At 41.4% G+C, this 25,090-nt stretch overlaps 1 protein-coding gene and 1 long non-coding RNA gene across 15 annotated transcripts in view; one reads left to right on the top strand and one right to left on the bottom strand.

Moving 5' to 3' along the window:
* Positions 1-25,090, bottom strand: part of FARP1 (FERM, ARH/RhoGEF and pleckstrin domain protein 1) — a 194,590-nt gene that overhangs the window by 62,700 nt on the left and 106,800 nt on the right. For all 14 annotated transcript variants that reach the window (XM_083501135.1, XM_083501138.1, XM_083501142.1 and 11 more), the window contains exons 3-10: positions 16,301-16,405; positions 12,856-12,898; positions 10,121-10,199; positions 8,096-8,193; positions 6,664-6,778; positions 5,769-5,916; positions 5,168-5,263; positions 3,256-3,419 (exon numbers count right to left, since the gene is read on the bottom strand). In XM_083501135.1, coding sequence (XP_083357261.1) covers positions 3,256-3,419; positions 5,168-5,263; positions 5,769-5,916; positions 6,664-6,778; positions 8,096-8,193; positions 10,121-10,199; positions 12,856-12,898; positions 16,301-16,405 — 848 coding nt within the window. The remainder of the gene's footprint in view (positions 1-3,255; positions 3,420-5,167; positions 5,264-5,768; positions 5,917-6,663; positions 6,779-8,095; positions 8,194-10,120; positions 10,200-12,855; positions 12,899-16,300; positions 16,406-25,090) is intronic.
* LOC310706064 lies at positions 11,588-16,102 on the top strand. Its single transcript, XR_014525622.1, has 3 exons — positions 11,588-12,415; positions 12,877-13,119; positions 15,327-16,102. It is a non-coding gene; the product is annotated as an uncharacterized lncRNA (long non-coding RNA).

Below are 25,090 nucleotides of genomic sequence, written 5' to 3'. Positions count from 1 at the left end.
CCCCAAAAATCAGACTATTGGTTGGCCCTTTTAGCCCAGAGTTAGCCAATGTGGTCCTCTCCAGATGTTGTGGAACACAAGTCCTATCAGCTCCAGCTATCATGGCAGAGATGACTGGAAGTTGTACTTCACAACATCTGGAGGGCATCTCATTGGTGACACCTGACCAGCATCTAACTCTCCAAGGCCTCCTAGAACATCTTTGGGTGTGGTGGCATTGGCCTACTGAGTGCAACGCACCCAAGAAAAGCAACACATATTTTTACTCTCAGAAATGTTTATCTGAAGACTTTGGAAGTTGGGGGTGGGGAGAGATATCTAGCATGAAATGAAATAGCCCCTAATTATTAAAGATGCTTCAGGCAGACTTTTACTGCGAGTCTGAATAATTTCTAGGACATTCAGCGAGTAGTGTGTAGATCAGCATAAACGGCCACCGCAAATTACATGCTTGGGAAACTGCATCCCTCAGCTATCCTGAAAATAAGCATGAAAAGCTTGGTATGCAGAGGAAACATCACACAGAACTCAAGAGGTCGAGATAAATGGGAAGGCAACATATGTGATGAGCCACAGAGCTGAGACAGCAAAAGAAACAGAGCAAATCCCAATTCTGGTGCATTTTTCTCAATTTAACTTAATTTATCTAGGTCATAATGAAATTAAAAAAGCAACTGGAGTATAAAGAGTGAATCTTGAAATAGCCACATATGGCAGGGGTCAGCAAGCTTTTTCAGCAGGGGGCCGGTCCACTGTCCCTCAGACCTTGTGGGGGGCCGGACTATATTTTGAAGAGGGGGAAAAAAATGAATGAATTCCTATGCCCCACAAATAACCCAGAGATGCATTTTAAATAAAAGGACACATTCTACTCATGTAAAAACACACTTATTCCAGGACAGTCTGCAGCCCGGATTTAGGAGGCGATTGGGCCAGATCCAGCCCCCGGGCCTTAGTTTGCCTACCCATGACATATGGCATGTATACTCTCCTTGATAAATATAATAAATTTTAATCCCCAAATTCCATCACCCGATTGAAGCTCAACCCTAAAAAGGAAGCCTAAACCTATATATGAGAAGGAAATGGCTTTTTATGTATTGTAGTTGATAAATAAACTTCCCCAGAGATGCTTATGTTAATCTGTTGGAGTAAAACCACTAAAATATTGCAGCACCCTAAATACTCCCCCCTTCCCCGCAAAGCAATTCAATATTATACAGTAACAACCAAACACTGATGAAATCATATTGTCATATAATCTTTGATAATGTGCTTAACAATATTCTGCCAACTGGGTGCCCTGTAGATGTTTTAGACTACAACTCCCACCACCCTTGACAACTGGTTGTGCTGGCTGGGGCTGATGGGAACTGTAGTCAAAAACACCCAAAAACAGGCCTGTGAAGGCTGTTTTATGACACACACTGTTGAAGACTGCAAGACAGTAAGATTTCACTCAGACATCGTAGAACCCTTCACAAAGCATTACATTCTTGTCACATTTGATTAATTTTATCATTTATTTATTTATTGAGTTTCTTAACCCGGCTATTTTAAAAAAAATGATTGTATCTTTCTGCCAACTCAAAATCACTTTCCTATTATTTTCATATGTTCACCGTTCTGCCTTCTCTGGTTCAAAACAGATGGGTTATGTTTCAGGCACTTTATAGAGGACCAAAAATTTATTGCCAAATTCGCTCCGGTGGAATTTCTCCTTTTCCTACAACCGGGCAATTACAATACCGACAGCTATTAGGAGGTATTATACTTTCTATTTTTGTCAAGTGAGCAGCAGTCACCTGGTTGCCTTTTACAGCCAATAATGTCCATGTGTGTAGGTGGTGGCCTACCTTTTTAATCACATCATAGCATTATCTCCTGTGCCTTTCACTTTGCTCAGCATCAGAATTTTCCTATCCTCCGCTGCCAAAACTGTGTTCCAATTCCTCTCCAAAAGTATCTCTGGTATCATATATTTGAGGTGCTAGCTTGGGTGTTCCCCTGGGCCAGTGCCTCCTTATGACTGGGACTCCATGAAACGAACATGATTTCCTAACAGGCCTCAGATATTTTGTTAATTACTATGCTGGTTCCAGGGTACGGGGCTACCTGCTTAGCTGAAGCTGGCTGTAGGGGAGGCCACCTAAGAACATTATGTATACCACCTTAATACACCACAATGGGCTTTTTAAATTTAAGAAATCATTCCTCAGTATGGGCAACCCTTTGCAGGTATTCTCAGCCTTAATCCACACTCAGAGACAACTGAAGGGCTATGATGCCTCACTGTCAAAAACAACGACTACTTGATTCCACAAAGAAGAGACAGAGAAATCACCAGGAGCATCTCAATGTCACTTTTAACCCCACCTGCACATTTCTCAACATTTCCCCTCCCCTAGCATTCAATAAACCTTTCATCAAGCCAAGAATGACAAAAACTGGGCCTGATGTGCACTGTTAAACTGAACATTAAATTATAGGTGCTGCCATTTTTGATGTGGCTCTCTGTGTTCATGCACATACGCATTAGTACTCAGGAAGTCAGAATACACAATGCTTTAATGAAGTCTACAGTCCTCAGTCCGAAACTGTTCAGTATAGAAATCTTAAGTGCAAGCTGAACCATGGAAAATAAAACACATTGGTACCTTGGGTTATAAACACCTTGGGTTACGAACATTTCGGGTTACAGACTCTGCTAACCTGGAAGTAGTACCTCGGGTTAAGAACTTTACCTCAGGATGAGAAGAGAAATCGCGCGGCGGTGGCACAGCGGGAGGCCCCATTAGCTAAAGTGGTACCTCAGGTAAAGAATGGTTTCAGGTTAAGCACAGACCTCCGGAACAAATTAAGTTTGTAACCAGAGGTACCACTGTACATTCACCTCTCTTTCAGTAATTCTGTCAATACATAATGCTCCTGCTCCAACAAACCATGGGTTGTGGCAATGGGAACTCACAACAAACTCAAGCACTCCCTCTTTCCTTTATGGCTTCAGCAAATATTTCCTGGTTTATTTCCTATCTACCAACTTGGAGGGAGTTTTGTATGGAGCCTTAAAACTAGAGTTTCTGGGGTTGGATGTCAGAGAAGGAGGGAAGAGGGTGTGCCCAAGTTTATTGCTTGTTTCCATTGCAACAAACTATGGTGTGCTGGAGAACATTATGTCCGAACTGAGCCAATACCTCAGGGTGGGTGAGCACACTTTTCTCATGGATTGCTGTAGCAAAGAAAAGTATATTTTACCTGAACCTAAAGGATGAACCTCTGGTAAAGAGAACAGGTTTAGGCTTTGGTTTAGGCTCCTCAAATAATCTGAAGAAGGCATGGTGCTCTACACAGATCTTCCAAAAGGCTTTGCAAAAATCCCGACTGGCCATCAGGAATTCTAGGGTGTCCTGGAAGGAACTCTGAAAGATAATGGTGGGAGATTTAACACTGGAAGGAGAGTGAACATCGCCCAAGTGCAAATGTGGAAATTTCCCTCCACTTTCAACTTGTAAAAAAGGACATCTATATTGAATAAAATTAAAGCAAGCAATTAACACTGATTCATTTATTTTTAGAATTATTTATTTTACGAATGATATGGCTTTTGAATCTACTCAGCATCTACTATGCTTTTCTATACCATACAGTACCTAGACCTACTGAGAGGTTGAACTATAATTTTGTTATGTAGAATGTAAAACAAGGCAGGTGGTTAGCTCAAGTGGTTAGAGCGTGGTGCAAATAATGCCAAGGTCGCAGGTTTGATCCCTGTAAGGGCCAGCTGCATATTCCTGCATTGCGGAGGGTTAAACTAGACGATGCTCAAGGTTTCTTCCAACCCTATGATTGTATGCTAATAGAACGTAACTTTCCTGAAAAGTCATTATAATGGAATATTATGAAGCCCTCCACCTATATCAGCATGACTATCTGTTTCCCTAAAGTAATCATTTCTCTTGCTGACCCACTTCATCTGCCTCAAAGCATTTAATGCCAGCCTCAAAACATTCATTTTGTGAATGCTACAGGAGAAGTGACAGGCAATATTTTAGAATGGTGAGAGCTTCCTAAGTAATCACAGCTGACTGGAAGCAAGAATCTGCTGAACTGTCAGTTTCTGATATTTAAATCTAAGAGATAAGACACTAGATTCCACTCAAGTGGTAGGACTGTACCATTTTGGACCACAGGTTTGGGGGTGGGGGACTCCCATGACTAAACAATTCCTCCCACACAGAAAACTAGTTTTCAGGGTTCTAGCCAAGAATCCTCCTGACATCCAGTTTTTCCATGCAGATACATTTCCAATTAAGGCTTATTTAAGTCCTCACCTGTAGTCTGAAGTGGCACAGCCCAAAATGCAGGTTTACCAGTTCAGTGAGAACTAGGACTAGGCCTAGTGAACAGAACAGAGTATTTGGAGGTAGTCAATTGTTACGTTATTCCCTAGGGAGATCACCAAAAGGGGAAAGGATAACATACACAGGAATCTGATAGGCAGAATCGGAGGCTGATATATAGTGACTTTCCAGGGCTTGACTTTCATAGCCAAGCTGAGATTTAAACCTGGATGTCATGAAAAGCAAGTACAATATAGAAATAACAATAATAATTTATTAATGTGTCCTTTTGTCTTAATGATGCTCCTTCTACGCTGGAGCGCCAATTTTCTCTCATCTCACTTCCTACCTCTGCTCACCCTTCCCCCAATCCATTTTACCATCTTTACTGACCCATTCCTTTCATATTTTACGACCTCTCCCATCAATCCTCTTCTGAATTTAGCATTGGCGGCCTATTTCCAAACCAGGGTACATTTTGTAAGAGGTACTACTGGCAACTGGTTTAATGGGGCAATTTGAGGGAAGGGGAACACCCAAGATCAGTTTGAGATGGAGGCAAGCTCAGCAGCTATGATTGGACTAGCACAGAAAAGGGGTGTCCCAAATGAAGTCAGCAGCTGTCAGGGCGGGAAAAAACAAATGTTCATTTCCTATGTCACAGTTCAGAGCCCACTGAATTGGGCAAGGTATAAGCTCACAACTTTATGCAGAGATAAAGGTGGTTTAAAGAATCCAGTATGAATAAGCTGAATGGAAATAATACATTTTATGTTTTCGTCAGGCATCTGCCACTTCAAATTGCCTTGCGCATTCCAGAGACTTACGTTTGCATCTGGCCTCAACTTAATAAGAAAACGCTTCCTCTTAAAGCTCAGTTTTCGAACTTTAGCCCAGTTGAAGGCATTGATTTTGGTGTGACCCTGAATATGAAGAAGAACGGAAAAGAAAAGGTATGAATACGTTTCTTCCCCCAAAATAGGCATTCATTCATCTGCAAAATTAATTTTCAAAACTAACAAAAGGTGCAGTTCACTACACTCAAACTATTTTAATTTAGTCTGCCTGCTTAGCTGCCTAAAACAAATAAGGCAATTCCACTTTCAGTGGCACAGTAAAGGAAACTGAATATAACGACCTATTTCCACTTTCTGCTCAACTAGGCAATTATCAGTGCCAGTCTAACCACCATAGAGTTAGGTACCTTAAAGCCTTAGCTACCTTAAGGCTTTAATATCCAATAACTATCTGCAAGAAAACTATCTGCAATGGGGTAACTGCCCTAGGGCTTCCCCATCGAAGAGGCCATCTCTACACTGGCAAACAGTTACTATAGGGTACTAGCAGACTGGATCTCACAAGATAGCAGCTATGAGCTGACTCCTACTCATTTGCAGTCTAGACTGAACTATGATTAGAGCTTCTCACCTGAAACACCAGAATGCCTGTATGGGCAACGGCCAGGTTTATCTTAGTTCCTTCCCTGTCCTTGGCTGGATGCAATCGGATTCCGTACATTTCCAAACGACGGGCAATCTCAAGCAGCTGGAAATCTGATTCTGCTGGTGTCTGTCCACTGAAGGAATGATAATTGATTTTACACAGGACAAAGAAGGTTTAAAAGAACCGTTAGAGCTTTTCACGGCAGATGTTGTTTCCTGCTCAGACTTGCATACAAAGTCACTGTGAAACAGACCCTAGCACCAATTTGACGGCTTGAAAGACCTACTACAAATAAATTTCATATCTATTGCATGTCCTTGCATGCTTTGTGACTATCTGCTGGAGCAACAACTGGCACACTAGACTGTCACCACTAATATTTTAAACACTTAAAGAGTAGTTTCAGGTGTACCAGCGAAGCAAAATGAAGACATGAAAATGAAGAACAGCACAAAAGGTTTTAGGTGGCTCTATTCACAAACTGGATAAATAAATGTAGAAAATAAAACAAAAGAAGAAACGAGTAAGCTGAGGAAAAACCGAGACTCGCCTTCTTTCTTTTGTGTCCCACTCCAGAGTCCAGTTTTTGTGCTTTCTACTACACAGGTAATTATACATAAAACATTGTCTTTCTCCCTTTAATTTTTCATCCATCCCCAAAACCACTTCTGCAATGCCTTTTTGGAATGCAAAACTTCCATTCTTTCTGCTGTTTGTTATCACCTCTGCCCTCTTTCTCTACTCTGTTATGAAGCCCTGTCTTCTCCTCAAACCTTTTTGCTGGTTTTCTTAGATTATAAATCCTAAGGACAAAGGTCCTGCTTAATAAGACAACAGCACTAAGAATGCCATTACTTAAGCATTAAATAGTAATACTTACATGTGATTACGATGAAATTCCATGATTTTGTCTTCTAATGCTTCTTGCTGAGGTATATACTTGTTCTTTGCTAAGTGTTCACGATCAATGGTTTCGTCAAAATCCCCAATCTCAGCTAGGGAGAGGGGGGAAGAAAGTGCACTCAAATAGGTGAAATGTATGAGGCAGTCTATTCCAATGCATGTTTATTTATCAGTAAGCTCTACTGAGTTCAATAGGATGCACTCTTAAGTTGTATGGATGCTTATTTTCGAGGTGGAACGAACAGAAAATCCTGAAAGATGCAGTGAGCGGTGAATAAACAGAGCACTGTACTTGGGGTCCTGAACATTTCATGCAAAGGACTGAAAACAGGGAGGAAGGAATACTGAGCTGTAGGGTCTGCTGTCAATTAGCAAGGATCCATTGGGATCAAACCACAGCAGTGAGATTTCTGAGGGTTCAGCAAATTACACAAGCTCCTCTTGAAAACATGCAGCATTTTCCAACGTATCACAAAGCATGCTGTTCTTTACAGCTGCTTTTCTCAAAAGGCCTGTTTTTCTTCTGTTACAGGACTTCTGTGGGAATAGTAGATAGCAATGTGATGCCCAGAGTAGAAAATCCAGAGCGTGACACCCCAAACAGTGGTTAAACTATGATAATAAACGAAATAATTGATAATTGGGTGCCTTGTGACAACAGCCTCACCCTGTCTGCTGTTCTGTATTTCTATCTCTACCAGTTTCATCTTACTCGGATGACACATATGAGACAGGACAGGGAAGATTTGGCACAGTAGATAACTAGTTAGAGATACTCTGGAGAGAAAATGCACTGAGAAATGCAGAAACTTTGATGAAGAAAAATAGTGGCATGTGGCTCTCACTGTAGTTCTCTTTCAGGCATTTTTGCTGGCACATGTCACATTTACACTAATGAGGAAAGACGTGTATAAGGTTCTAGTCACACATAGGAGAGCACAGAAAATCACACGCAGGCCCATCAAAACCATATGAAGGCAAACACAATAGAAAATGCCTCACAACAGACACCACCATGAATTAGCTGCTAGTCTGGCAGGCAAATTGTGAAGGGCAAATTCTACCTGCGCTAACTGAAAGTGAATACTCTAAATCCCACCAGGTGTGTGTGTGTGTTATTTATTAATCCCATTTCGATTATGCACATTCCAGCGGCAAAGAATATTGAAAGAAACAAGCAAATAGCAATTCCTGCTTCCATTTTCACCACAGTATTTTGAAACAAGCTGAAGAAAATGGATGCCACTCAGATACTAGCTCAATGCATCTTTGTGAACATACATTTATGATAACGGCAACCGACCTTAATCTATTGAAAATGTATTCATAAGTCAGTATTCTACCTGGGAAACAAACACCCTATTCTTCAAAATGCAGGAAGGGTTTGGAGATGAGCAAGTTTTACTTACACTGTACAATGTGTGAGATCAAGAGAGCAGCACTGGTGTCGTTACAGGTTAGTCTTCCTTGTGCTAAATCCTGCTTTACCTGCAGTGCAAATAAGTACCTGAAAACACAAAAAGAAAAAGAAGTGGAGGAATGAACACGGCTTCCATGGAGTGGCAAGGACATCTGTGAAATCGAAATGTTAAAAAGGGGAGATTTAGTAACGATCCCTTCCACTTCGCAAACAAGAGATAACTGCAAAATAACGTAGTGGTTGTACGGTCTTCATGGAATTAATTCTCACCTTTGGAATTATGGGTGTCTGAAATATAAACACTCTCTGGATTTCCTGAACTTGCAACTAGCAAAACAACAATTGTCAGAGGAGTGTAGTGGTTGGACTAGGGCCTGGAGTCAAATCTCTGTTTAGTTATGACATTCACAGGGCAACTTCAGGCCTCACAGGGCTGTTGTAAAGACAGAGCAGAACCATGTATACCACTACAAGCTTCTGGGAGGAGTGGGGAGAGGCAAGATAGGTAATAAATAAATCTAGTTGTTGCAAGAATTTCACATTTTTAACCACCAAATGATACCCCCTTTTAAAACAAACTCATAAGCTATGCAGGCTAACAATTGCACCAGAAAACATTATATCCTATTTATGTTGGATATAGGGCTTTTTAAAAAAGGAAAGAAAAAAGAAATAAAAACTCTACCAAGTGCTTAAGGCACTATTAGATTGCAGTTTGGCTGCCTTATTAAACTAATCTTTAAAAAAAGAAAAAGTTTAGCATTGCATAAGAACGTGGCCACTCTCTCTGAAATTTCCACCACATTTTTCTTATTCAGAAAGCAAGTGAGATTTATCTTCTCAGAAGAGGGTATCAGATTAGTCTGGTCTTTGATTTTTTAAAGAACCTGTGCTGCCCTATGTTCCATCTGCTAGTTTCTTCCATAACTTTCAGGGGTTGCCTATACCTGAAAACCAGCATATTAAAAAAGCAAATGAATAAATGAATAATAACGAGTATTTTCCATTCACTGTTCTTCCTTTTAATATTTGCTCCAGGGCCTTGCCTGCTACTGAAGATAAGCTTCCAGGACTGTTGTTACCTGCCTTTATTGTCTTTCAGGAATATAAACACTATTCTCCGCCCATAATCCTACCACCACCAACCCTTCTTAGTACATGTTAGTTTAAGAAGCGGGAAATCATGGAGGGGGAGGGGGGAGAAATCAGATCAAACAGAAAAAGTGATGCTAAAACTTCAAAGAGGTGCAGATAAGTAAGAGCAATTAAAATTACTAATATGCAATGATGGTTCAAAGGTCTATAGTACTGAAACTCAGCATCTCGCAGTAGTAGCAGCTCGCTATAATGCTAGGAGAATTTGAAACAGTAAAACCCTCCAGCTAAAGTATGTCATTTACATATTCACTAGAGGTGCACACCCTGAAGATTACAGAGTTATAATCCTGTACACAAAAAAACTCCCCCCCCCCAATTTTGAAATAGAAAACTCATTACAGAACTGGAAACGCAACTAAACTTGTAGGAGGAGGGAGATGTTTATACCTACAACTTGGGCCAGATACTGATTCCATGGTCTCTCAGAACTGGAGAGGACAAATAGGCACCAAAATACAGTGTGAAGACCACAGGTGCCCTCTAGCCCTTGAACAGCCTTGCATATGAATTATATGTCTACAGCATGCGGGTGTCATGGAAACTGCAGTTACAATGGACAGTCCACACATTTACAGAGGCATCCAAAATGTCACTGAAAGCTGAAGCCACAAATGGCATCCTGCTGGCAATCCAGGAGAGAAGAGGGCCAATCTGTTGAGGTCTCTAGGCCCTTTCCGTGCTATAGATTAATGTCAGACCAGGAACTGGAATCCAATTCAAAATGAACTCCTAACCCCCTGTCATAATCTGGTTTATTTTTTTTCTTCATTCAGCAGTATATCTACATGCATGCTTCAAGTAGCTGTCAATCCCCTCCTTTAATGAGGCACAAATGAAAATGGATGGCAGTACTGACCTTGTTAACTCCTCTTGCAGTTGAGCATGATCAGGTGGGAAGAATTTCACCACAAATTTTAGAATCACGTGCTTAGGCCCTAGGGGGAAGAAAAGGGGGATGGGTGAGAAGAAACCTAAAATTCTGAATTAAGTAGTTTCCTCCTGCTCACACAAACACCTTTGTCTGAACTCAGGTGTGACTAGTACCAATCAACCACAATTACCATTGGACACCCATTCACTTTGAGCCAAGACTTATTTTGCCAAAATAATAGCACAAAGACAGCTTTCAACGTTTTTCTGATCCTTGCAGATCAGAATGGCCACTGGCAAGTGTGTGCTGCTGTGTTAAGAACATAGAAAGTTGTCTTATACTGCCATTCTGTTGGCCCATCTTGCTCCTAAACCTGGTGCCCTTCCAGAACGCTTTTGATTACACTCTCATTAGTCCCAGCCAGAACAACGATTCTCCTTTCTTCACAGCATGACAATGCAGGAATCTCAGACCAGAACTCCAAGCCTGAAAGCCCTTTTATTTTTAATAAAACTAAAGGCAGTGTGGACATTTGTGCTCAGATGATCTCTACGTCCGCTTCCAACCACATAATAAAACAATGGCTAATAGTGTCCCCCTTCCCCACACTTCTTCAATTATGGTTGCCATTGCCTGATTAAATGCAGAAGCTGACCGACCCATGATGGTGTGAGTATCCCAAAATAATTTCTTTAGAACTATGTGTAGGGTTTTTCAAACCTGGATTCCAAATGGGAAGATGTCATCTCTGTAGCTGACACTGCAGAAAGCTATAGAAACTACGTGCTTCATGAAACCAATTTATTTGAAATATGCAGGCAGTTGCGAAATGTGGTGATTGTGCATAGGCTTCTTGAGCAGCCTGTAAGATCATATTCTTGCTACCAGTAACATACAACTCATGATTACTGCACTGTTGTGCGACTGTTATGCTTTATGTATGTTAAGAACACAATACTGGTTTGTGTTTTGAAAATTGCAGGGCCAGGTTTATCCCACCATACTTTCTTATTCATGTTTTTGTACTTTATGTTGTATTGCTGATGCTGTTTATTTGTATGCAATTATATTGTTATACTGGGGAAAAAGAAAGGCCTCAATGAAGACGTGATTTTTTAAAAATACTCTTCCTTAAAGGAATAATTCACTACATGTAGGGAATGCTGAGTGTATGTGTGGGAACATTAACAAAATGCAACACCCGACAACTGAAGTGTATTCAGCCACCTCATCCGCAAAGCTAAGTTCTTAAGGACTGCAGACATAAATTGCAAAACTTGCCTAGCTTCTAACCTTCTTTCTGAAACCACCCCTTGTGACTTGCTGCAATGTTCTGAAGAAAGAGAGACGTGAGCAAGCACAGACGCACGGGAGTAAGCAAATGGTTTCAATCATTATAGCATATTCTTTTTCAAAGCCACGCTGACAGGCTTTGAACCAGGAGAAACTAATGCAACATAAATTAATTCAAGGTGTAAGTCAGCATTCACGTCCATGCATCTAGCCTGTTGCGCAACTGGCAAATAAAGCTGCCAGTGGCTATTGTCAGAACCTAATTTGGATAAGCAGTCTGCTGAACTATTTCGTAAAGTTCTGCTAGAAAGGTAGCATATAAAACACTTCACCATCACAAAGTCAAAACAATACACGGCATTCGAAAGGAACTAGTAGTAGTCCCCTGATCCAGTTCAAGTAAACTATGGTCTGTACTGTTAAGGAAAATGGTTTGATTTCCTGAAATGGGAAGGTTTACTTATGTTGAATTGCCATGTATTTTTAGCTTGGTGTTTTTCCTTTGACAGTAGCTCTCATGCAACTGGCTGACAGTGAGTCACATGAGGGAGGCATTCTATTCTGTTGTGACTGTTATTCCTGTAGCTGTCGTTTGACTGTTTTCTTCTCTCTGTGTGTGATAGGAAAATGGCTGCTGAGAGAGACTTCTCAGGATACTGCTGAGGACAGTGTGTGTTAGTGTGATCTGTGTGTACACACACACACACAAACACACCATGGACTGGATCTATCCTGTATGTGTTGCGAGAGGTGAGAGTGCACCTTGAATAGCTTGTCCTGCCTCCAACATTCTTGGACTTCCACATAGGGGTGTAATATCTGAACAGGACCTACATATATAAAGTCCAATTACTGTATACCCACTTTGCATGCTCAGCAGCCCAGATAAAATCTTGGCACTGACCATGCAATCAGGGCCTACACATGTTGAATTTTACATACATAGGACCTATCAGAATACTACCACCTGAGCATCCATGGAAGAAGGTGAGTAAAAAGAAATGTCATGCTCTTGCTCTCCACTAAATATTGGAAAGAGCTGAGGTGTTTATGGATTCACGCTTGTCTTTTCTTCTTTTTAAAAATTTTATTCATTTTTCTTTTTCATTCATTACGTACATTTCAATTTCTTAACATATATTATATATCCCTCCCTCCCTCCCTCCCCTCCAGGGCTTCCCCCAACTTCCGCTTCTGGTTTGTTTCTCTTTTCACCCACTTTGCTATCTCCTAACAGAAAAAGTTATTAATAACATAACATCAACCCTAAAAACCTAAAAATAAAAGTAGATACACTGCAATATTTCACTATTTTCTAAACATTTCTAATACTAATAATGTGAATGTTCATTTAAATCCTGCCATCAAGTCTATTGACTTTCTTTGTTTCTGCAAATATAATATAAATGGTACCCATTCTTACGTACTTCTGATCTGTTTCACGATAGGTTTCAAAAGATCCAACCATACCTAGGGGAAGGAGGGAGAAATGCACACGATCATCTCTGCAAATATAGCAACGCGGTGTAGACAACTAAATTATTTGATACAGCATGCAGCAGTCTTCACCACATTTTAACAGCCAGCCAGTCACCCAGCACACATTTTCCTGCTTTCAGATTCCTCTTTCTCTGCCAAGGGAAACTAAAAGCCTAAACCGCCATTAAACCTCAACCAAAGGGCCTTGAAGTGTATGTAACAAGAAGCATTCAAAAATTTAAAGACCATGGCAAAACCTCAACTAGTAGCGGAATGAACAGTCACAAAAACCTCCCACTGAAAAATGGGACAAGGCTGTTAAATTGCTTAATGCTGTGAGGGCGGTACAGCTGCTACTCTCCTGTAGCTCTATTCCATGCCTCTTAGGTAATTTGGGAATATAGAAAGCACATACAAAGGGTGGAGATCATGGTAGTGTTACACCCAGAGTAGTGACAAAGAGAAAAGCTAAATGATCTTATCCCTCCCTTGTGGCTTCTGCCACTCTGATCAGTCCCTGGGCTGGGTGGCTTGCTGGGTGGCCAGTCAATTAGATGCATCACTTACACAAGTTGGTTCTAGCCTTCCCTGTTGCAGGAGGCCAGTAGAGAGCTGCGCCATTAAAATACTCGTGGGGAAATAAGACTATTAGTCATGATAGCTATATGACTAAGTGGAAGTATGCCTTTGAACACCAGTCCTGGGGGCTGACTATCAGAGAGGGCTACTGCATCTGGTTGGTCACTGAGGAAAACAGCACGGGACCTTTGGCTTGATAGAGCAGGGCTCTTACATGAATTCCTCTGCTATCAAAGTAGCATCCCAAAATTCCATAGGGAGAGCAGCTTCCATAATATAAAGCCTATTTGGTCTGAGCAACATTTGATGATGCTTTCACAAATTCCTGGTGCATGAATGAAAGTGGGGGAGAAAGCTGAACACACCTGGAAAGTTAAGATACAGGTGAAGCTGACCATCTTTACAAGACAGAGATAACAGGTTCAGACTTTAATACTACGCAGTTACCAGGGAGTAAACCCCACTGAATTTAATGGGACTATCTTCTGAGCAGACATGCACAGGACTGTGATATCAGTAACATGTCATATTAATATTAATAGAATATACAGTGGTACCTCGGGTTACATACACTTCAGGTTACAGACTCCGCTAACCCAGAAATAGTGCTTCAGGTTAAGAACTTTGCTTCAGGATGAGAACAGAAATCATGCTCCGGCGGCGCAGCAGCAGCAGGAGGCCCCATTAGCTAAAGTGGTGCTTCAGGTTAAGAACAGTTTCAGGTTAAGTACGGACCTCTGGAATGAATTAAGTACTTAACCCGAGGTACCACTGTACAAGCTTGGTTGGGTTTAGATGCAACATTTATATCACAAACCAATACATGTCTACTCAGAAGTAAGTCACTGTAGCTTACTCCCAGATAAATAGGTACAGGGCTGCAGCATTAAATGAGCGTGCATTTATTTAAAAATAAATAAATCTATAACATATGTTTCTTACAAAAAGAAAATTCACCTTTCTCCTGGAAATGAACTATTTAAAAAATAGGCTTTAGAAAGGAATACAGGTGGCTCTTTGGGGATAGTACGTAAAGCTAAAAATCACATACAGTAAAAACACATGGGGTTCCGCCCCCTTTCCCTTTTATTTTTTTCAAACTTTGCAAAGTATGTAGTAAAGCTGAATGCACCGAAGTTAAACGCGCATAAGCTGCGAGTTACCTGTACGCATACAGTGGTGCCTCACAAGACGAAATTAATCCGTTCCGCGAGTCTCTTCGTCTTGCGGTTTTTCCGTCTTGCGAAGCATGGCTATTAGCGGCTTAGCGGCTATTAGCGGCTTAGCGGCTTTAAGAAAAAGGAAACAAACTCGCAAGAACTCGCAAGACATTTCGTCTTGCGAAGCAAGCCCATAGGGAAATTCGTCTTGCGGAACGACTCAAAAAACGGAAAACTCTTTCATCTTGCGCGTTTTTCGTCTTGCGAGGCATTCGTCTTGCGAGGTACCACTGTATTTGTTAGGTGTGACCTTGAGCAGCTTTAAATTATGCGAAGGCAAAACTCATTTCCAGTGTCCTTGTTATAGAAGCATAGCCCCAGGAGCCACATTTGAAGAAAACCCAAAAAACCTGAGAAATATTTAAATTATTCAGTCTCCCCCCCCCATTTTTATATTATTAAAGAGCTAAAATAGCAATTTAACAAAGGCATTTTTCATTTCAAGGTTCTTTTCTTAAGCACATGAAATTGTATAAATAATTCCTTTGAGAAAAGCAAGCTTTTTTTAAAACCATATTTTTGCTAACCAATAAAAACCTTTAAAGCGCTGGTCATTTATTTGTTAGCAACATCTTAATGTTCGATGGCATTCCATTAACTCTACATCTTGTTTTTTTTAGCTTCACATTTGGCACAGTGAAGAATGTTGTGCACTGCCAATTTCCTAAAGAAAATGAGTAACTAAGCTACAAATGACTGGGCATCCTGCACAGGAGGAGGTAACTGTGCCTTGTTATTTTTCGCACAGAGATTACAACTGGAAATGGGTAAGAAGCAACTCAGGTCAGAATCTCCTTGCCAGCAATATGTGAATTTATCCCAGTCAAAAGGGTAGTATAGGAAGCCATTGACAAGCTACGATAGGTGGTCCAATTTTTCTAGCAGAGATAAACCAATGAATGGACAAAACAAATGCTATTTACTGGAACGCAGTTTGGACAAAGATATTGCAAATTATATGGAGACTATTCGACATTTATCATCTATGTATAAGGACAGCAGCTTTCTTGTTTTAACCAACCTTTTTTTTAAAAAAAAACACCCTTCTGATAGAGCTTATGATTCTATTATGCTAATAACAACTTTGTACACAAATTACATGTTCACATGTAGTTCTGAAACATGTGGAAGCTTGAACTAAGGAGAGGGGCTTTTCTGCAGTGGTACCCCAACCCTGGAATACCCTCCCTAAAGAGGTAAAGTTAGTGCCAATTTCACAATATGTTTAAGCACCAGGTTATTTTTCTAACCATTAAAAAGGTTGTGCAGTCTGTCTGCTTTTACTTTCTATATTGTTCTGTTGCATCTCAGTATGCAATTTACTCTGATGGCTGTTATTTGATTGTTTAGGTACTCTGAATAATTTTATGTCTATTGTACACTACCCTACTGCCTTCAGAAGACAGTTTAGAAATACTTTAAATAAATAAAATTTAAAAACTACACCTAGCTGCATATGCCCAATTTTGTTTTTCTTCTTCCAGTACCAGAATAAGAAAACTGGGAAGCATTTTAAATGCAACTGCTTGCAAGCCCACTCCCATGTTTATTTTTACGCTGACAAAATATGCATATAAAATGCTTCTTCACATACCATGATCTTTTTATGATCCAGATACTCAAGGCCAAAATAGTCACCTTCAACAAGGTTCAGGTGAGTGCAGACTGCATCCAGCAAAACCTTCCCTGGTGCTCTTTGCTGTAATTAAAAACAACAACAGGTTACATGCTGTACATCCACATGAAAAGAAAAATAAGTTATAAATCCAGTTTCCTTGGCGAGCACAAAATGCAATTAAAATATAGTTAGGTGTTCAATTGAAGGAAAAGCAGTAGCTATTTTTATTTGGATGCCAAAGTGTTGGGAGTACTGACTCAGTTGTGGATCTTTTTCTCATTTGTATTGTTGCAAGGATTGTTGGAACTGAGATGGGCAAGAATTGGCCCAGAATGCTCATTCTGTGTGCAACTTCTTTGTAACAAGCCACTCTGTGCTCAATATTCATTTCTGCACTTCTTCTGATTAAGCAAGGTAGATGATTACTGTTAATAGATTTGTATGGCCATTCTCAAAGTTCAGCTTGCAACCATTTCCACAAAACTGCATCGCCATTTTTCTTTACAAATCCGTATCTTAATAGTTTCAGAAGTCACACCAGTTGAGCTGAATAAGATACGCACACTGGACCGAAACGGAAGCGTCAGCTTCCTGTTCTGCCTTCCCTCGAGTACCAGAATCAGAATAAATTATGCAAAACAGTAAAAACAGCAGAGTAACTACTACACTGTGGGAAAGAAGAAATGGCAAATATGCTTAAACAAACCAGGATGCAAAATCCAAGTGTGTTCTTCCAATGAATTTAGGAATCATTTTTGATCTGGCTATGCATGCAGCCTTAAAAATAATGAAAAATAAGGCCCACCACCACACCCAACTCCTGGCAAAGCACAACTTGTGTGTTCAGACCCAGAAACCTCCCCCCTAAATAAATTCACACTTGACTCAAATTTTGGTTTGGTTTATGGCAGAATTTAGGCCACAACTTTATTGATTACAGAAAGTGATTGGTTGCATAGGCTCTGGTTCGACTAGTTCCCTGCCATGCAGGTAGCGCTGACCCAGGGTTCCAGCATAGGTCAGCCAAGGGCGAACATCTGGATAAGCAGAAAGCCGGGAACGGGCTAACTCTACCACTCAGATGCCCCCCTGGACTCAGGCATGGGCACAACCCCCTCTCAGGGGTTGACCAAACCATCGAGTCCCTGGATTCCTTTAACAGAATACCCTTCACATAGGGATGGCGAGAGCATTCTCCCATCCCTATCACCTGAACCAGAGCCTATCCGCAACCTTACAAGTTGTGACAATTTGCTACGCGGCAGGTGAAACCCAAATGGCAACAGCCAATCAGCCAAGTGGAGAAAATTCCTGCGTGTCCCTGTCCCAACAACAGACGATGGCATAGCAAGGTCAATCGCAAAATGCCCTAAAAGTAGGGAGAGGTGGGTGGATGTTCCGAATGCACGCGCCGAAAGAGGAAGCTCTGGGTCACGTGCATGGGCATAAATAGGTCCCTCGAACCGTTTGTGTTAAGTTGTGGGTGAACATATCAGACGACACAGCGATTCTTCAAACAGCTCTTGTTTATTCACAGGCTGGAACAGAACTGAACTGAAGGGTTCAGCCAGCCTGCTTATATAGAGCTCCACTAGAATGCAACAGTAACCATTTTCTGTAACTATCAAATCACTGAACGTCACTTTCGGTCCCTTATTTGCATATGTGGACCTGAACTATCTACAGTATCCCCCTGCTGGCCCAGGGTGAGAACTTCAGTACATAACACCTTGGACTGTGTCCCATTGTACCCAGCTTCGAGGGACCTACCAACCGGGTGTTGTGGCTGTCCAATCATACCCACCCACAACACAGGGTGTCGGTTTTCCAGGTCTCACCGCAATACGTGTCCTCTTTAAGGGAGGACCCGATTTCTGTGCAGAAACAGGCAAGCAAGTGGTAACTCAGGCTGGACCTGAGTTGTCTGTTCGTCCCTGTGCTGGCGTCTCTGTGACCTAGGCAACGAAGGTGACAGCAGCACCTCCGAACTGGACTGAGCACCTGACTTCTCCTGAGAGGATGGGCTGGGGTGTGCCCTGGCAATGCTGAGGAGCGGTACTGAGATGGGAGAAGAGGTGAAGAGAGATACAGGAGCTGGGGTGAAGTGGGTTAGAAGAGCAGAGTGCTGGGTGACTACCCTGGGATCTGACTGGGATCTCTCTGTGACGCACCCCATCCCTAACCCACAGAGCCCCTCTCCAGGGTCATCAGCCATTTCAGGCTAGAGAAACTGTTGACCTTTCTGGCTTCAGATATATATATATTCCATTCAAATGAGGGGAGTTCACAGTAAAATCCTATGCATGTTCACTCAGAAGAAAGTCCCACTGTGCTCAGTTGGGCTTAGTTTTTTCCCCTATGTGTGTTTAGTGTTACCGCCTAAGTTATGTGTTCAGCATTCTTCATGTCTGCTAGTCACTTCCACTCTGCTCAGTCTCAGTCTCTCCCCCCCACCCTGCCAAGCCTGGAACAAGGGTATTTATTCTTCTTTCATTAGAAAAAGCTCAGGGTCTCCAATAGCTTTAACATTTGCTTGACCCTAAAGAAGTTCTCAATCAATAAACAGATTATCTTCTTCTATGGTCAAGAACTGTGTGTACCTCATTCTTTGAGATGACCTTTCAATCAGGAAGTGGTTGAAGGAGAAAAATGTTCAGCAATGTTTACAGAACCCATGTCCTGGAAGCTTTTTCTTTTTAATCCACTGCTTCTCTGAGCAAATTGATCCTTCTAATTTAAAGAGATTCTTCATCAGCCCAGTTAGACACTGCTATCAATACACAGTTTTTAGTCCACCTCAAGTGATTTTGGATTATGATTTTGTAAGCGAGGTTTCTCATAGGCTACTAAATCCCTTGCACTCCAATAAAGCTGTAGTAACAAAATAGAGGTTTCGTAGGGTTTTAAACTATCCTAGTCAGCCATTTTTCTAAATGGGGATAAAATCTAATTTTATTTAGTAACAAAATGGGATGCAGGCATTAACATTGATTGGCTCCAAATATTTCATTACTTGTTCTTTCCACATTATCTGCTACTTTTATCATTAATTACTGTGCCTTTTTTCTCACTGTGTCTTCCTTTTCTCTCACGGTAATGTTTCTTTTCTTTCTTTACCCCAAGCACAGAGCCTTAAGAGTCGTCTTCAACACCTCTTTCTTTTTCTACTTTTCTTCAGACTTTCCATACCTACTTTTTAAGCATTACAAGTTCTTTCTTTCCTCATCGTTTGATTATTGCAATTCTCCCCTGCCCTAGTTTGGTTCTTTCTCTGCTTCATTACTGTTCAGATGCTACCAATGTAAAAGGTTCATTAATGGCGTTCCCAACACACAGTTCAGCAATGGGTTTTTATTAATCCAAGTGAAGAGAGGGCTGGGAGAATCAAACCCAAACTCCATTCTTAATTCTACTACTCGATTGGCTTTTTCTGAATCTCATTTTGATCACATTGATCATTTTATTTTTTATTTTTTAAAAATATTTATTAGAGTTTCCAATTTTTTACAAACAAAAAGAAAAAAGCAAACATAAAAAACATTAAAAACACGTAAATTTCACAACTTATTTTCTCATAACATATTTCCCTGACCTCCTCATACCTCCCCTATACCCAGTTCAAATTATTTATGCAGCAAATCCTTATCTCAAAGCATTTACAGCTTAAAAAAGGAAAACCACCTTATTTTCTCTCCAACATCTTAGGTTATTATAACTTTGAATTCTTACTTATAAAAAGAAAACCATTTTATCATATTCCTTACATTGATCATTTTATTGCACTTCCTACATTTGCTTCTCTTTGACTTTGTACAGAATCTAGTTTTGAGGCAGTTTTGATTATTATAAATATCGTTCAATCACCTTTTTCAGGAATTATCTTGTCTGTAGAATCATTTTTAAATATAAAACACCAAATGTCTCTTGTTATTAGTAACTTGAGAATGAAAATCATTTGAAAGGAAACAAGTTCTGTTTGCTTATCTGCCCATGAGTGCATTACATTTTTTAAAAAAAGTCCCAAGGAGTCTTTAACAATATTGCTTGGAAATGAAAGTTGTACATAATGAGAAGGGAGATTTTCCTCTCTTCTCCTGAACCTTAGGAATTAATTTTCAGGTTGATGATAAATCAATCCAGTAGCCAGCATTTAGAAGTCCACAAACATGAATTCAGTAACTGTTTTTTTCTCATGAAACTGGTCCAGGGAAGTAATATTGACTCTGGAAATGAAGGTCCCATTTAGCTATCATTAATAAAAGCTACTACAGTGGTACCTCTGGTTACGTACTTAATTCGTTCCGAACGTCCATTCTTAACTTGAAACTGTTCTTAACCTGAAGCACCACTTTAGCTAATGGGGTCTCCTGCTGCTGCTGCTGCTGCGGTGCCGGAGCATGATTTCTGTTCTCATCCTGAAGCAAAGTTCTTAACCCAAGGTACTATTTCTGGGTTAGCGGAGTCTGTAACCTGAAGCGTATGTAACCTGAGGTACCACTGTACATATGTTTTTTAAAGCCAGCTAAGTTAGTGGCCTTTATAACATATTGTGGGAATGGATCTCATGTTCAAAGAGTAAATCTTGAAAACATCTTGCCATTATTTTGAAGTAACATGCAATTCAAATGAACAAGCAACTCTCTGAATGCAACCAGCTGGAGGTGATCCAGAGGACTTTTTGTATGTAATAGAACTCACAGACCCCTGAAGTGTCCCTATTTTCCAGGGACTGTCCTGGATTTACAGAAGCCTTCCCGGTTTCTGATGTGATCCTGGAATGTCTCGCTTTTCCTTAGGACGTCCCTACTTTCGTCAGAGAAATGTCGGAGGGAATGGAGTTATGCGACTCACGAGCCAAGGAGATAACTAGCTAGATAACTAGCTAGATAACAACTTTTAGAAGACATCTGAAGGCAGCCCTGCCTAGGGAAGTTTTTTAATGGTTAATTTTTTATTATGTTTTCATATATGTTGAAAGCCGCCCAGAGTGGCTGGGGCAACTCAAGTCAGCTGAGCAGGTTATAATATTACTATTATTTTGGAACAGCGCATCCTTATTTTCATTGGAGAAATGTTGGCGGGTATGAACTCACTGATGTGGAGTACCATACCCTTTCTTTTGCTATCCATGGCAGCCATTTTGTGTTGGTACCCACAGCACTTCTATCAATGTATGAGTACTGGCACCTCATTTATTTATTTTTTAAGCACTGTGTGTGTATACTCCGAAACACCTGAGCTACTTACAAAGCAATCTCTCTCTCTCCCCCCCCCTCGTGTGTGTGTGTGTGTGTGTGTGTGTGTGTGTAGAAGGGGAGTTTGTTATCACTAATGGCTTAGACATTACACGGAAGTAAGTAACAAAGCTTGGCAGAGGTCATTTTGATGTACCTTACAGAAGTAAAGGTATCATCATAAGCTAAACTACTGACAATTTTTTGTCTTTAATGGTACCTCCAAAATTGGCACCTGAGGCAGGATGCCTAACTGCTAGATGGTACTAAAACAAGTACAATGAGCTTATGCAGCAACACATAAAGTGGTACTTGTGTATCCCAACAGCAGTGAAATTTGTTAAGCTCTAGGAGGCCACCTGCATAATTTCACCCAGTCTAATTTTTAAATGATATATACTGGTATATATTTTTCAAATGGCTAATTTCATAACGGGTGTATAAAGTTAAACAAAGAACTGGCATTATTTCTTCCCCCACCCCCTTTTGCAAGTACTGAATGAAGTGCATCCCCCCCCACACCCCAAGCCTCCAAGCTATTCAAAAGCACACTGTGTCCCTTGTTTCTTCGCAGGGGTTGAAAAGAGGTTCAGAATGCTCATTAAAAGTACTTCAGATTGAATTTCATAGTCCACAATTTCTGCGGAGCAGCATAATAGTACCATTCAGATTAGTTTAGCTATGCAGCAAACACTGCGTAATGAGGTATTGGCAAACTCCACCCCTCCCCACTCCTGCCCCCAAGATGTGCCTCCAAAGTTGGAAGGGAGAAAAGGTCCAGTTTTACCACCATGCATTCATTTTATAGACAGTTTGTAACTTGACAGCATGCTCACAAATAATCTCTGCAGGTTTTGGTGTTAACCTTTCTTTCCTCTAATGCCTGAGTTTTTCCTTTATTCAATTTTATTATCCAACTACCCTTTACTGAATTCATCAATACATAACACTAATCAAATTATCAATGGAAGTAGAAGGGCATTTACAGTCATATAGGTACAGACAGACACTGCAGATAACCTGACAGCCACTGAAAGAAGCTGCCGCCATGTGACTCCTGCTCCTCTCTCTCCCCTCCCGTGTTAACAACCAGAAAGTAAATAAGTACCATGATGCGATGTCCCTGTCTGTTGATATCAGGCAGGCGCCTCTTACCGTTTCGTTTTGATGCCTGCTAAAGACATTCTTATTTAGCCAAGCCTACCCAGATATTTAGGGATGCGGGTAGCGCTGTGGATTAAATCACAGAGCCTAGGACTTGCCGATCAGAAGGTCGGCGGTTCGAATCCCCGCGACGGGGTGAGCTCCCGTTGCTCGGTCCCTGCTCCTGCCCACCTAGCAGTTTGAAAGCACGTTAAAGTGCAAGTACATAAATAGGTACTGCTCCGGTGGGAAGGTAAACGACGTTTCCGTGCGCCGCTCTGGTTCGCCAGAAGTGGCTTAGTCATGCTGGCCACATGACCCGGAAGCTGTACGCCGGCTCCCTCGGCCAATAAAGCAAGATGAGTGCCGCAACCCCAGAGTCGGCCACGACTGGACCTAATGGTCAGGGGTCCCTTTACCTTTACCCAGATATTTAGAAAGCTTGTATGAGTTTGTGTGCTTTTAATCAGCTTCACCTGTTACTCTTTATTTGAATCAGCAAATGTTTGCATTGGTAATCTTGACGCTGGACTACTGCAATGTGCTTTACATGGGGCTGCCCTTAGGCCCAGCCTGGAAGCTCCCGTTGGTGCAGAATGCAGCAGCTAGACTACCGATGGGCTCAAACAGCTGGTGGTATGTGACATGTCTGCACTTGCTGCTCATATACTACTGGGTCAGGCTCAAGGTTTTTATATTAATATAAAAGGCCCTGAACAATTTGGGTCCAGGATACCTTAAAGCATGGGTTGGCAAACTAAGGCCCCCATTCTTTTCCTCTCCCTCACACAACACCGCCTCCTCCTCCCCCCTCCATCCTCCTGGTTTCTCCCTGCCCTGCCTAGAGGAGGAAGGGGGCTGGGATTTGTTGGTGCCAGCCCCTCTCCAGAGCCCTTTCGCACATCACTCATCGTCCCGTCGCCAGCCCCTGCCACTTGCAAGACACAGGAGCCACGGTTGGCTGAGAGCCCCTCTCGAGCAGCCGCCATTTAAAGCAGCCCCTCTCTGGAGCCCTTCACGCGCCTCTCATCGTCCCTCATTCATATTTCCCCCCCCAAAATATAGTCTGCCCCCCCCACAAGGTCTGAGGGGACAGTGGAAAAAGTGCTGAAAAAGTTTGAGGACCCCTGCTGTTAAGTCGTGGGTTGACATAGCAGCCGGCACAGCGATTTCTTCAAGTAGCTCTTTATTTTGGTAAGCTGGAGTAGAACTGACTGCGAACAGCTCAGCCGGCCTGTATTTATAGGCAGCCGGCTGTCAACATTGTAACCACAACAGCCCAGAGTTCCCGCCTAAAATAACTGGCGCGGACCTGAGTGAAAACTATCTACAGACCTGAGTGAAAACTATATACAGTATCCCCCTGTTGGCCCAGGGTGAAACTACACTACATAACACCTGCCTTAAAGACTGGCTGCACTATTATATCCCAACTCAACCACTGCAATCAGGAGAAGTACTGTTCATTGGAGCCCGTGCTACAACTTGGCTTCAAGGAGAAGTGAGCTGCTTAGTGTTGCTGATCCCAAACTACAGAGTACTCTTCCAGCAGAAATTCACCAGGCATCTTCACTACTAACTTTCAGGCATCTCTTGATGAACTTTTAACACAGCAAGGTCTATGCAGTTGTTTATATTAATAAAACAGAGCAGTGTTCCCTTAGAAAAACATGTCTGTGCACAAAAAAATGCATTCCTTTGTGATTAAAATAACTGCTTTTGTTTCATGGTGTTATTTTTAAAATGATTGTTAAATTATATTACCTGTTTTACAAACTCTTTTCTTCGTTCAGATGAAATTAAGGGGTAAAAGGATCTGACAGCAGAACACACACTGCGAATTAATCAAATTATTTCTGACCTTTCCCCACACACATGAGTTTCATATGCCTGGAATTAAACTTTGAGAAATGACCTTTTACAGACTGCAGGCTGCGGAACAAGAACTCAAACTTAGAATCTGGATTTAAAAAGAAAAAAATGAAGGGTTGGCTAAAAAAATGTTTTCCTCATGGAAGCTCACAACTGGCAATTAAAAACAAACAAACTGGGTGGTACTAAGGATGTAATGATCTTAAATAATTTCAGATGACAGAGAATTAAGCAGTTGATCGATTTATTTGCAGGCTACTAAGGTTAAACTAAGACCCTGATGTTGGGAAAGATGGAGGGCACAAGAAGGGGACGACAGAGGACGAGATGGTTGGATGGTGTTCTCGAAGCTACCAGCATGAGTTCAACCAAACTGCGGGAGGCAGTGGAGGACAGAAGTGCCTGGCGTGCTCTGGTCCATGGGGTCACGAAGAGTCGGACACGACTAAACAACTAAACAACAACAACAAGGTTAAACTGTGTGTTTTAATGGCAGACCCAAGTCTAGAAACCCAGC

The sequence above is a fragment of the Podarcis liolepis genome (genome assembly GCF_965112155.1).
Source record: "Podarcis liolepis genome assembly, chromosome: 4".
Lineage (NCBI taxonomy): Eukaryota > Metazoa > Chordata > Lepidosauria > Squamata > Lacertidae > Podarcis > Podarcis liolepis.
This window is presented reverse-complemented; position numbering and strand designations above follow the sequence as displayed.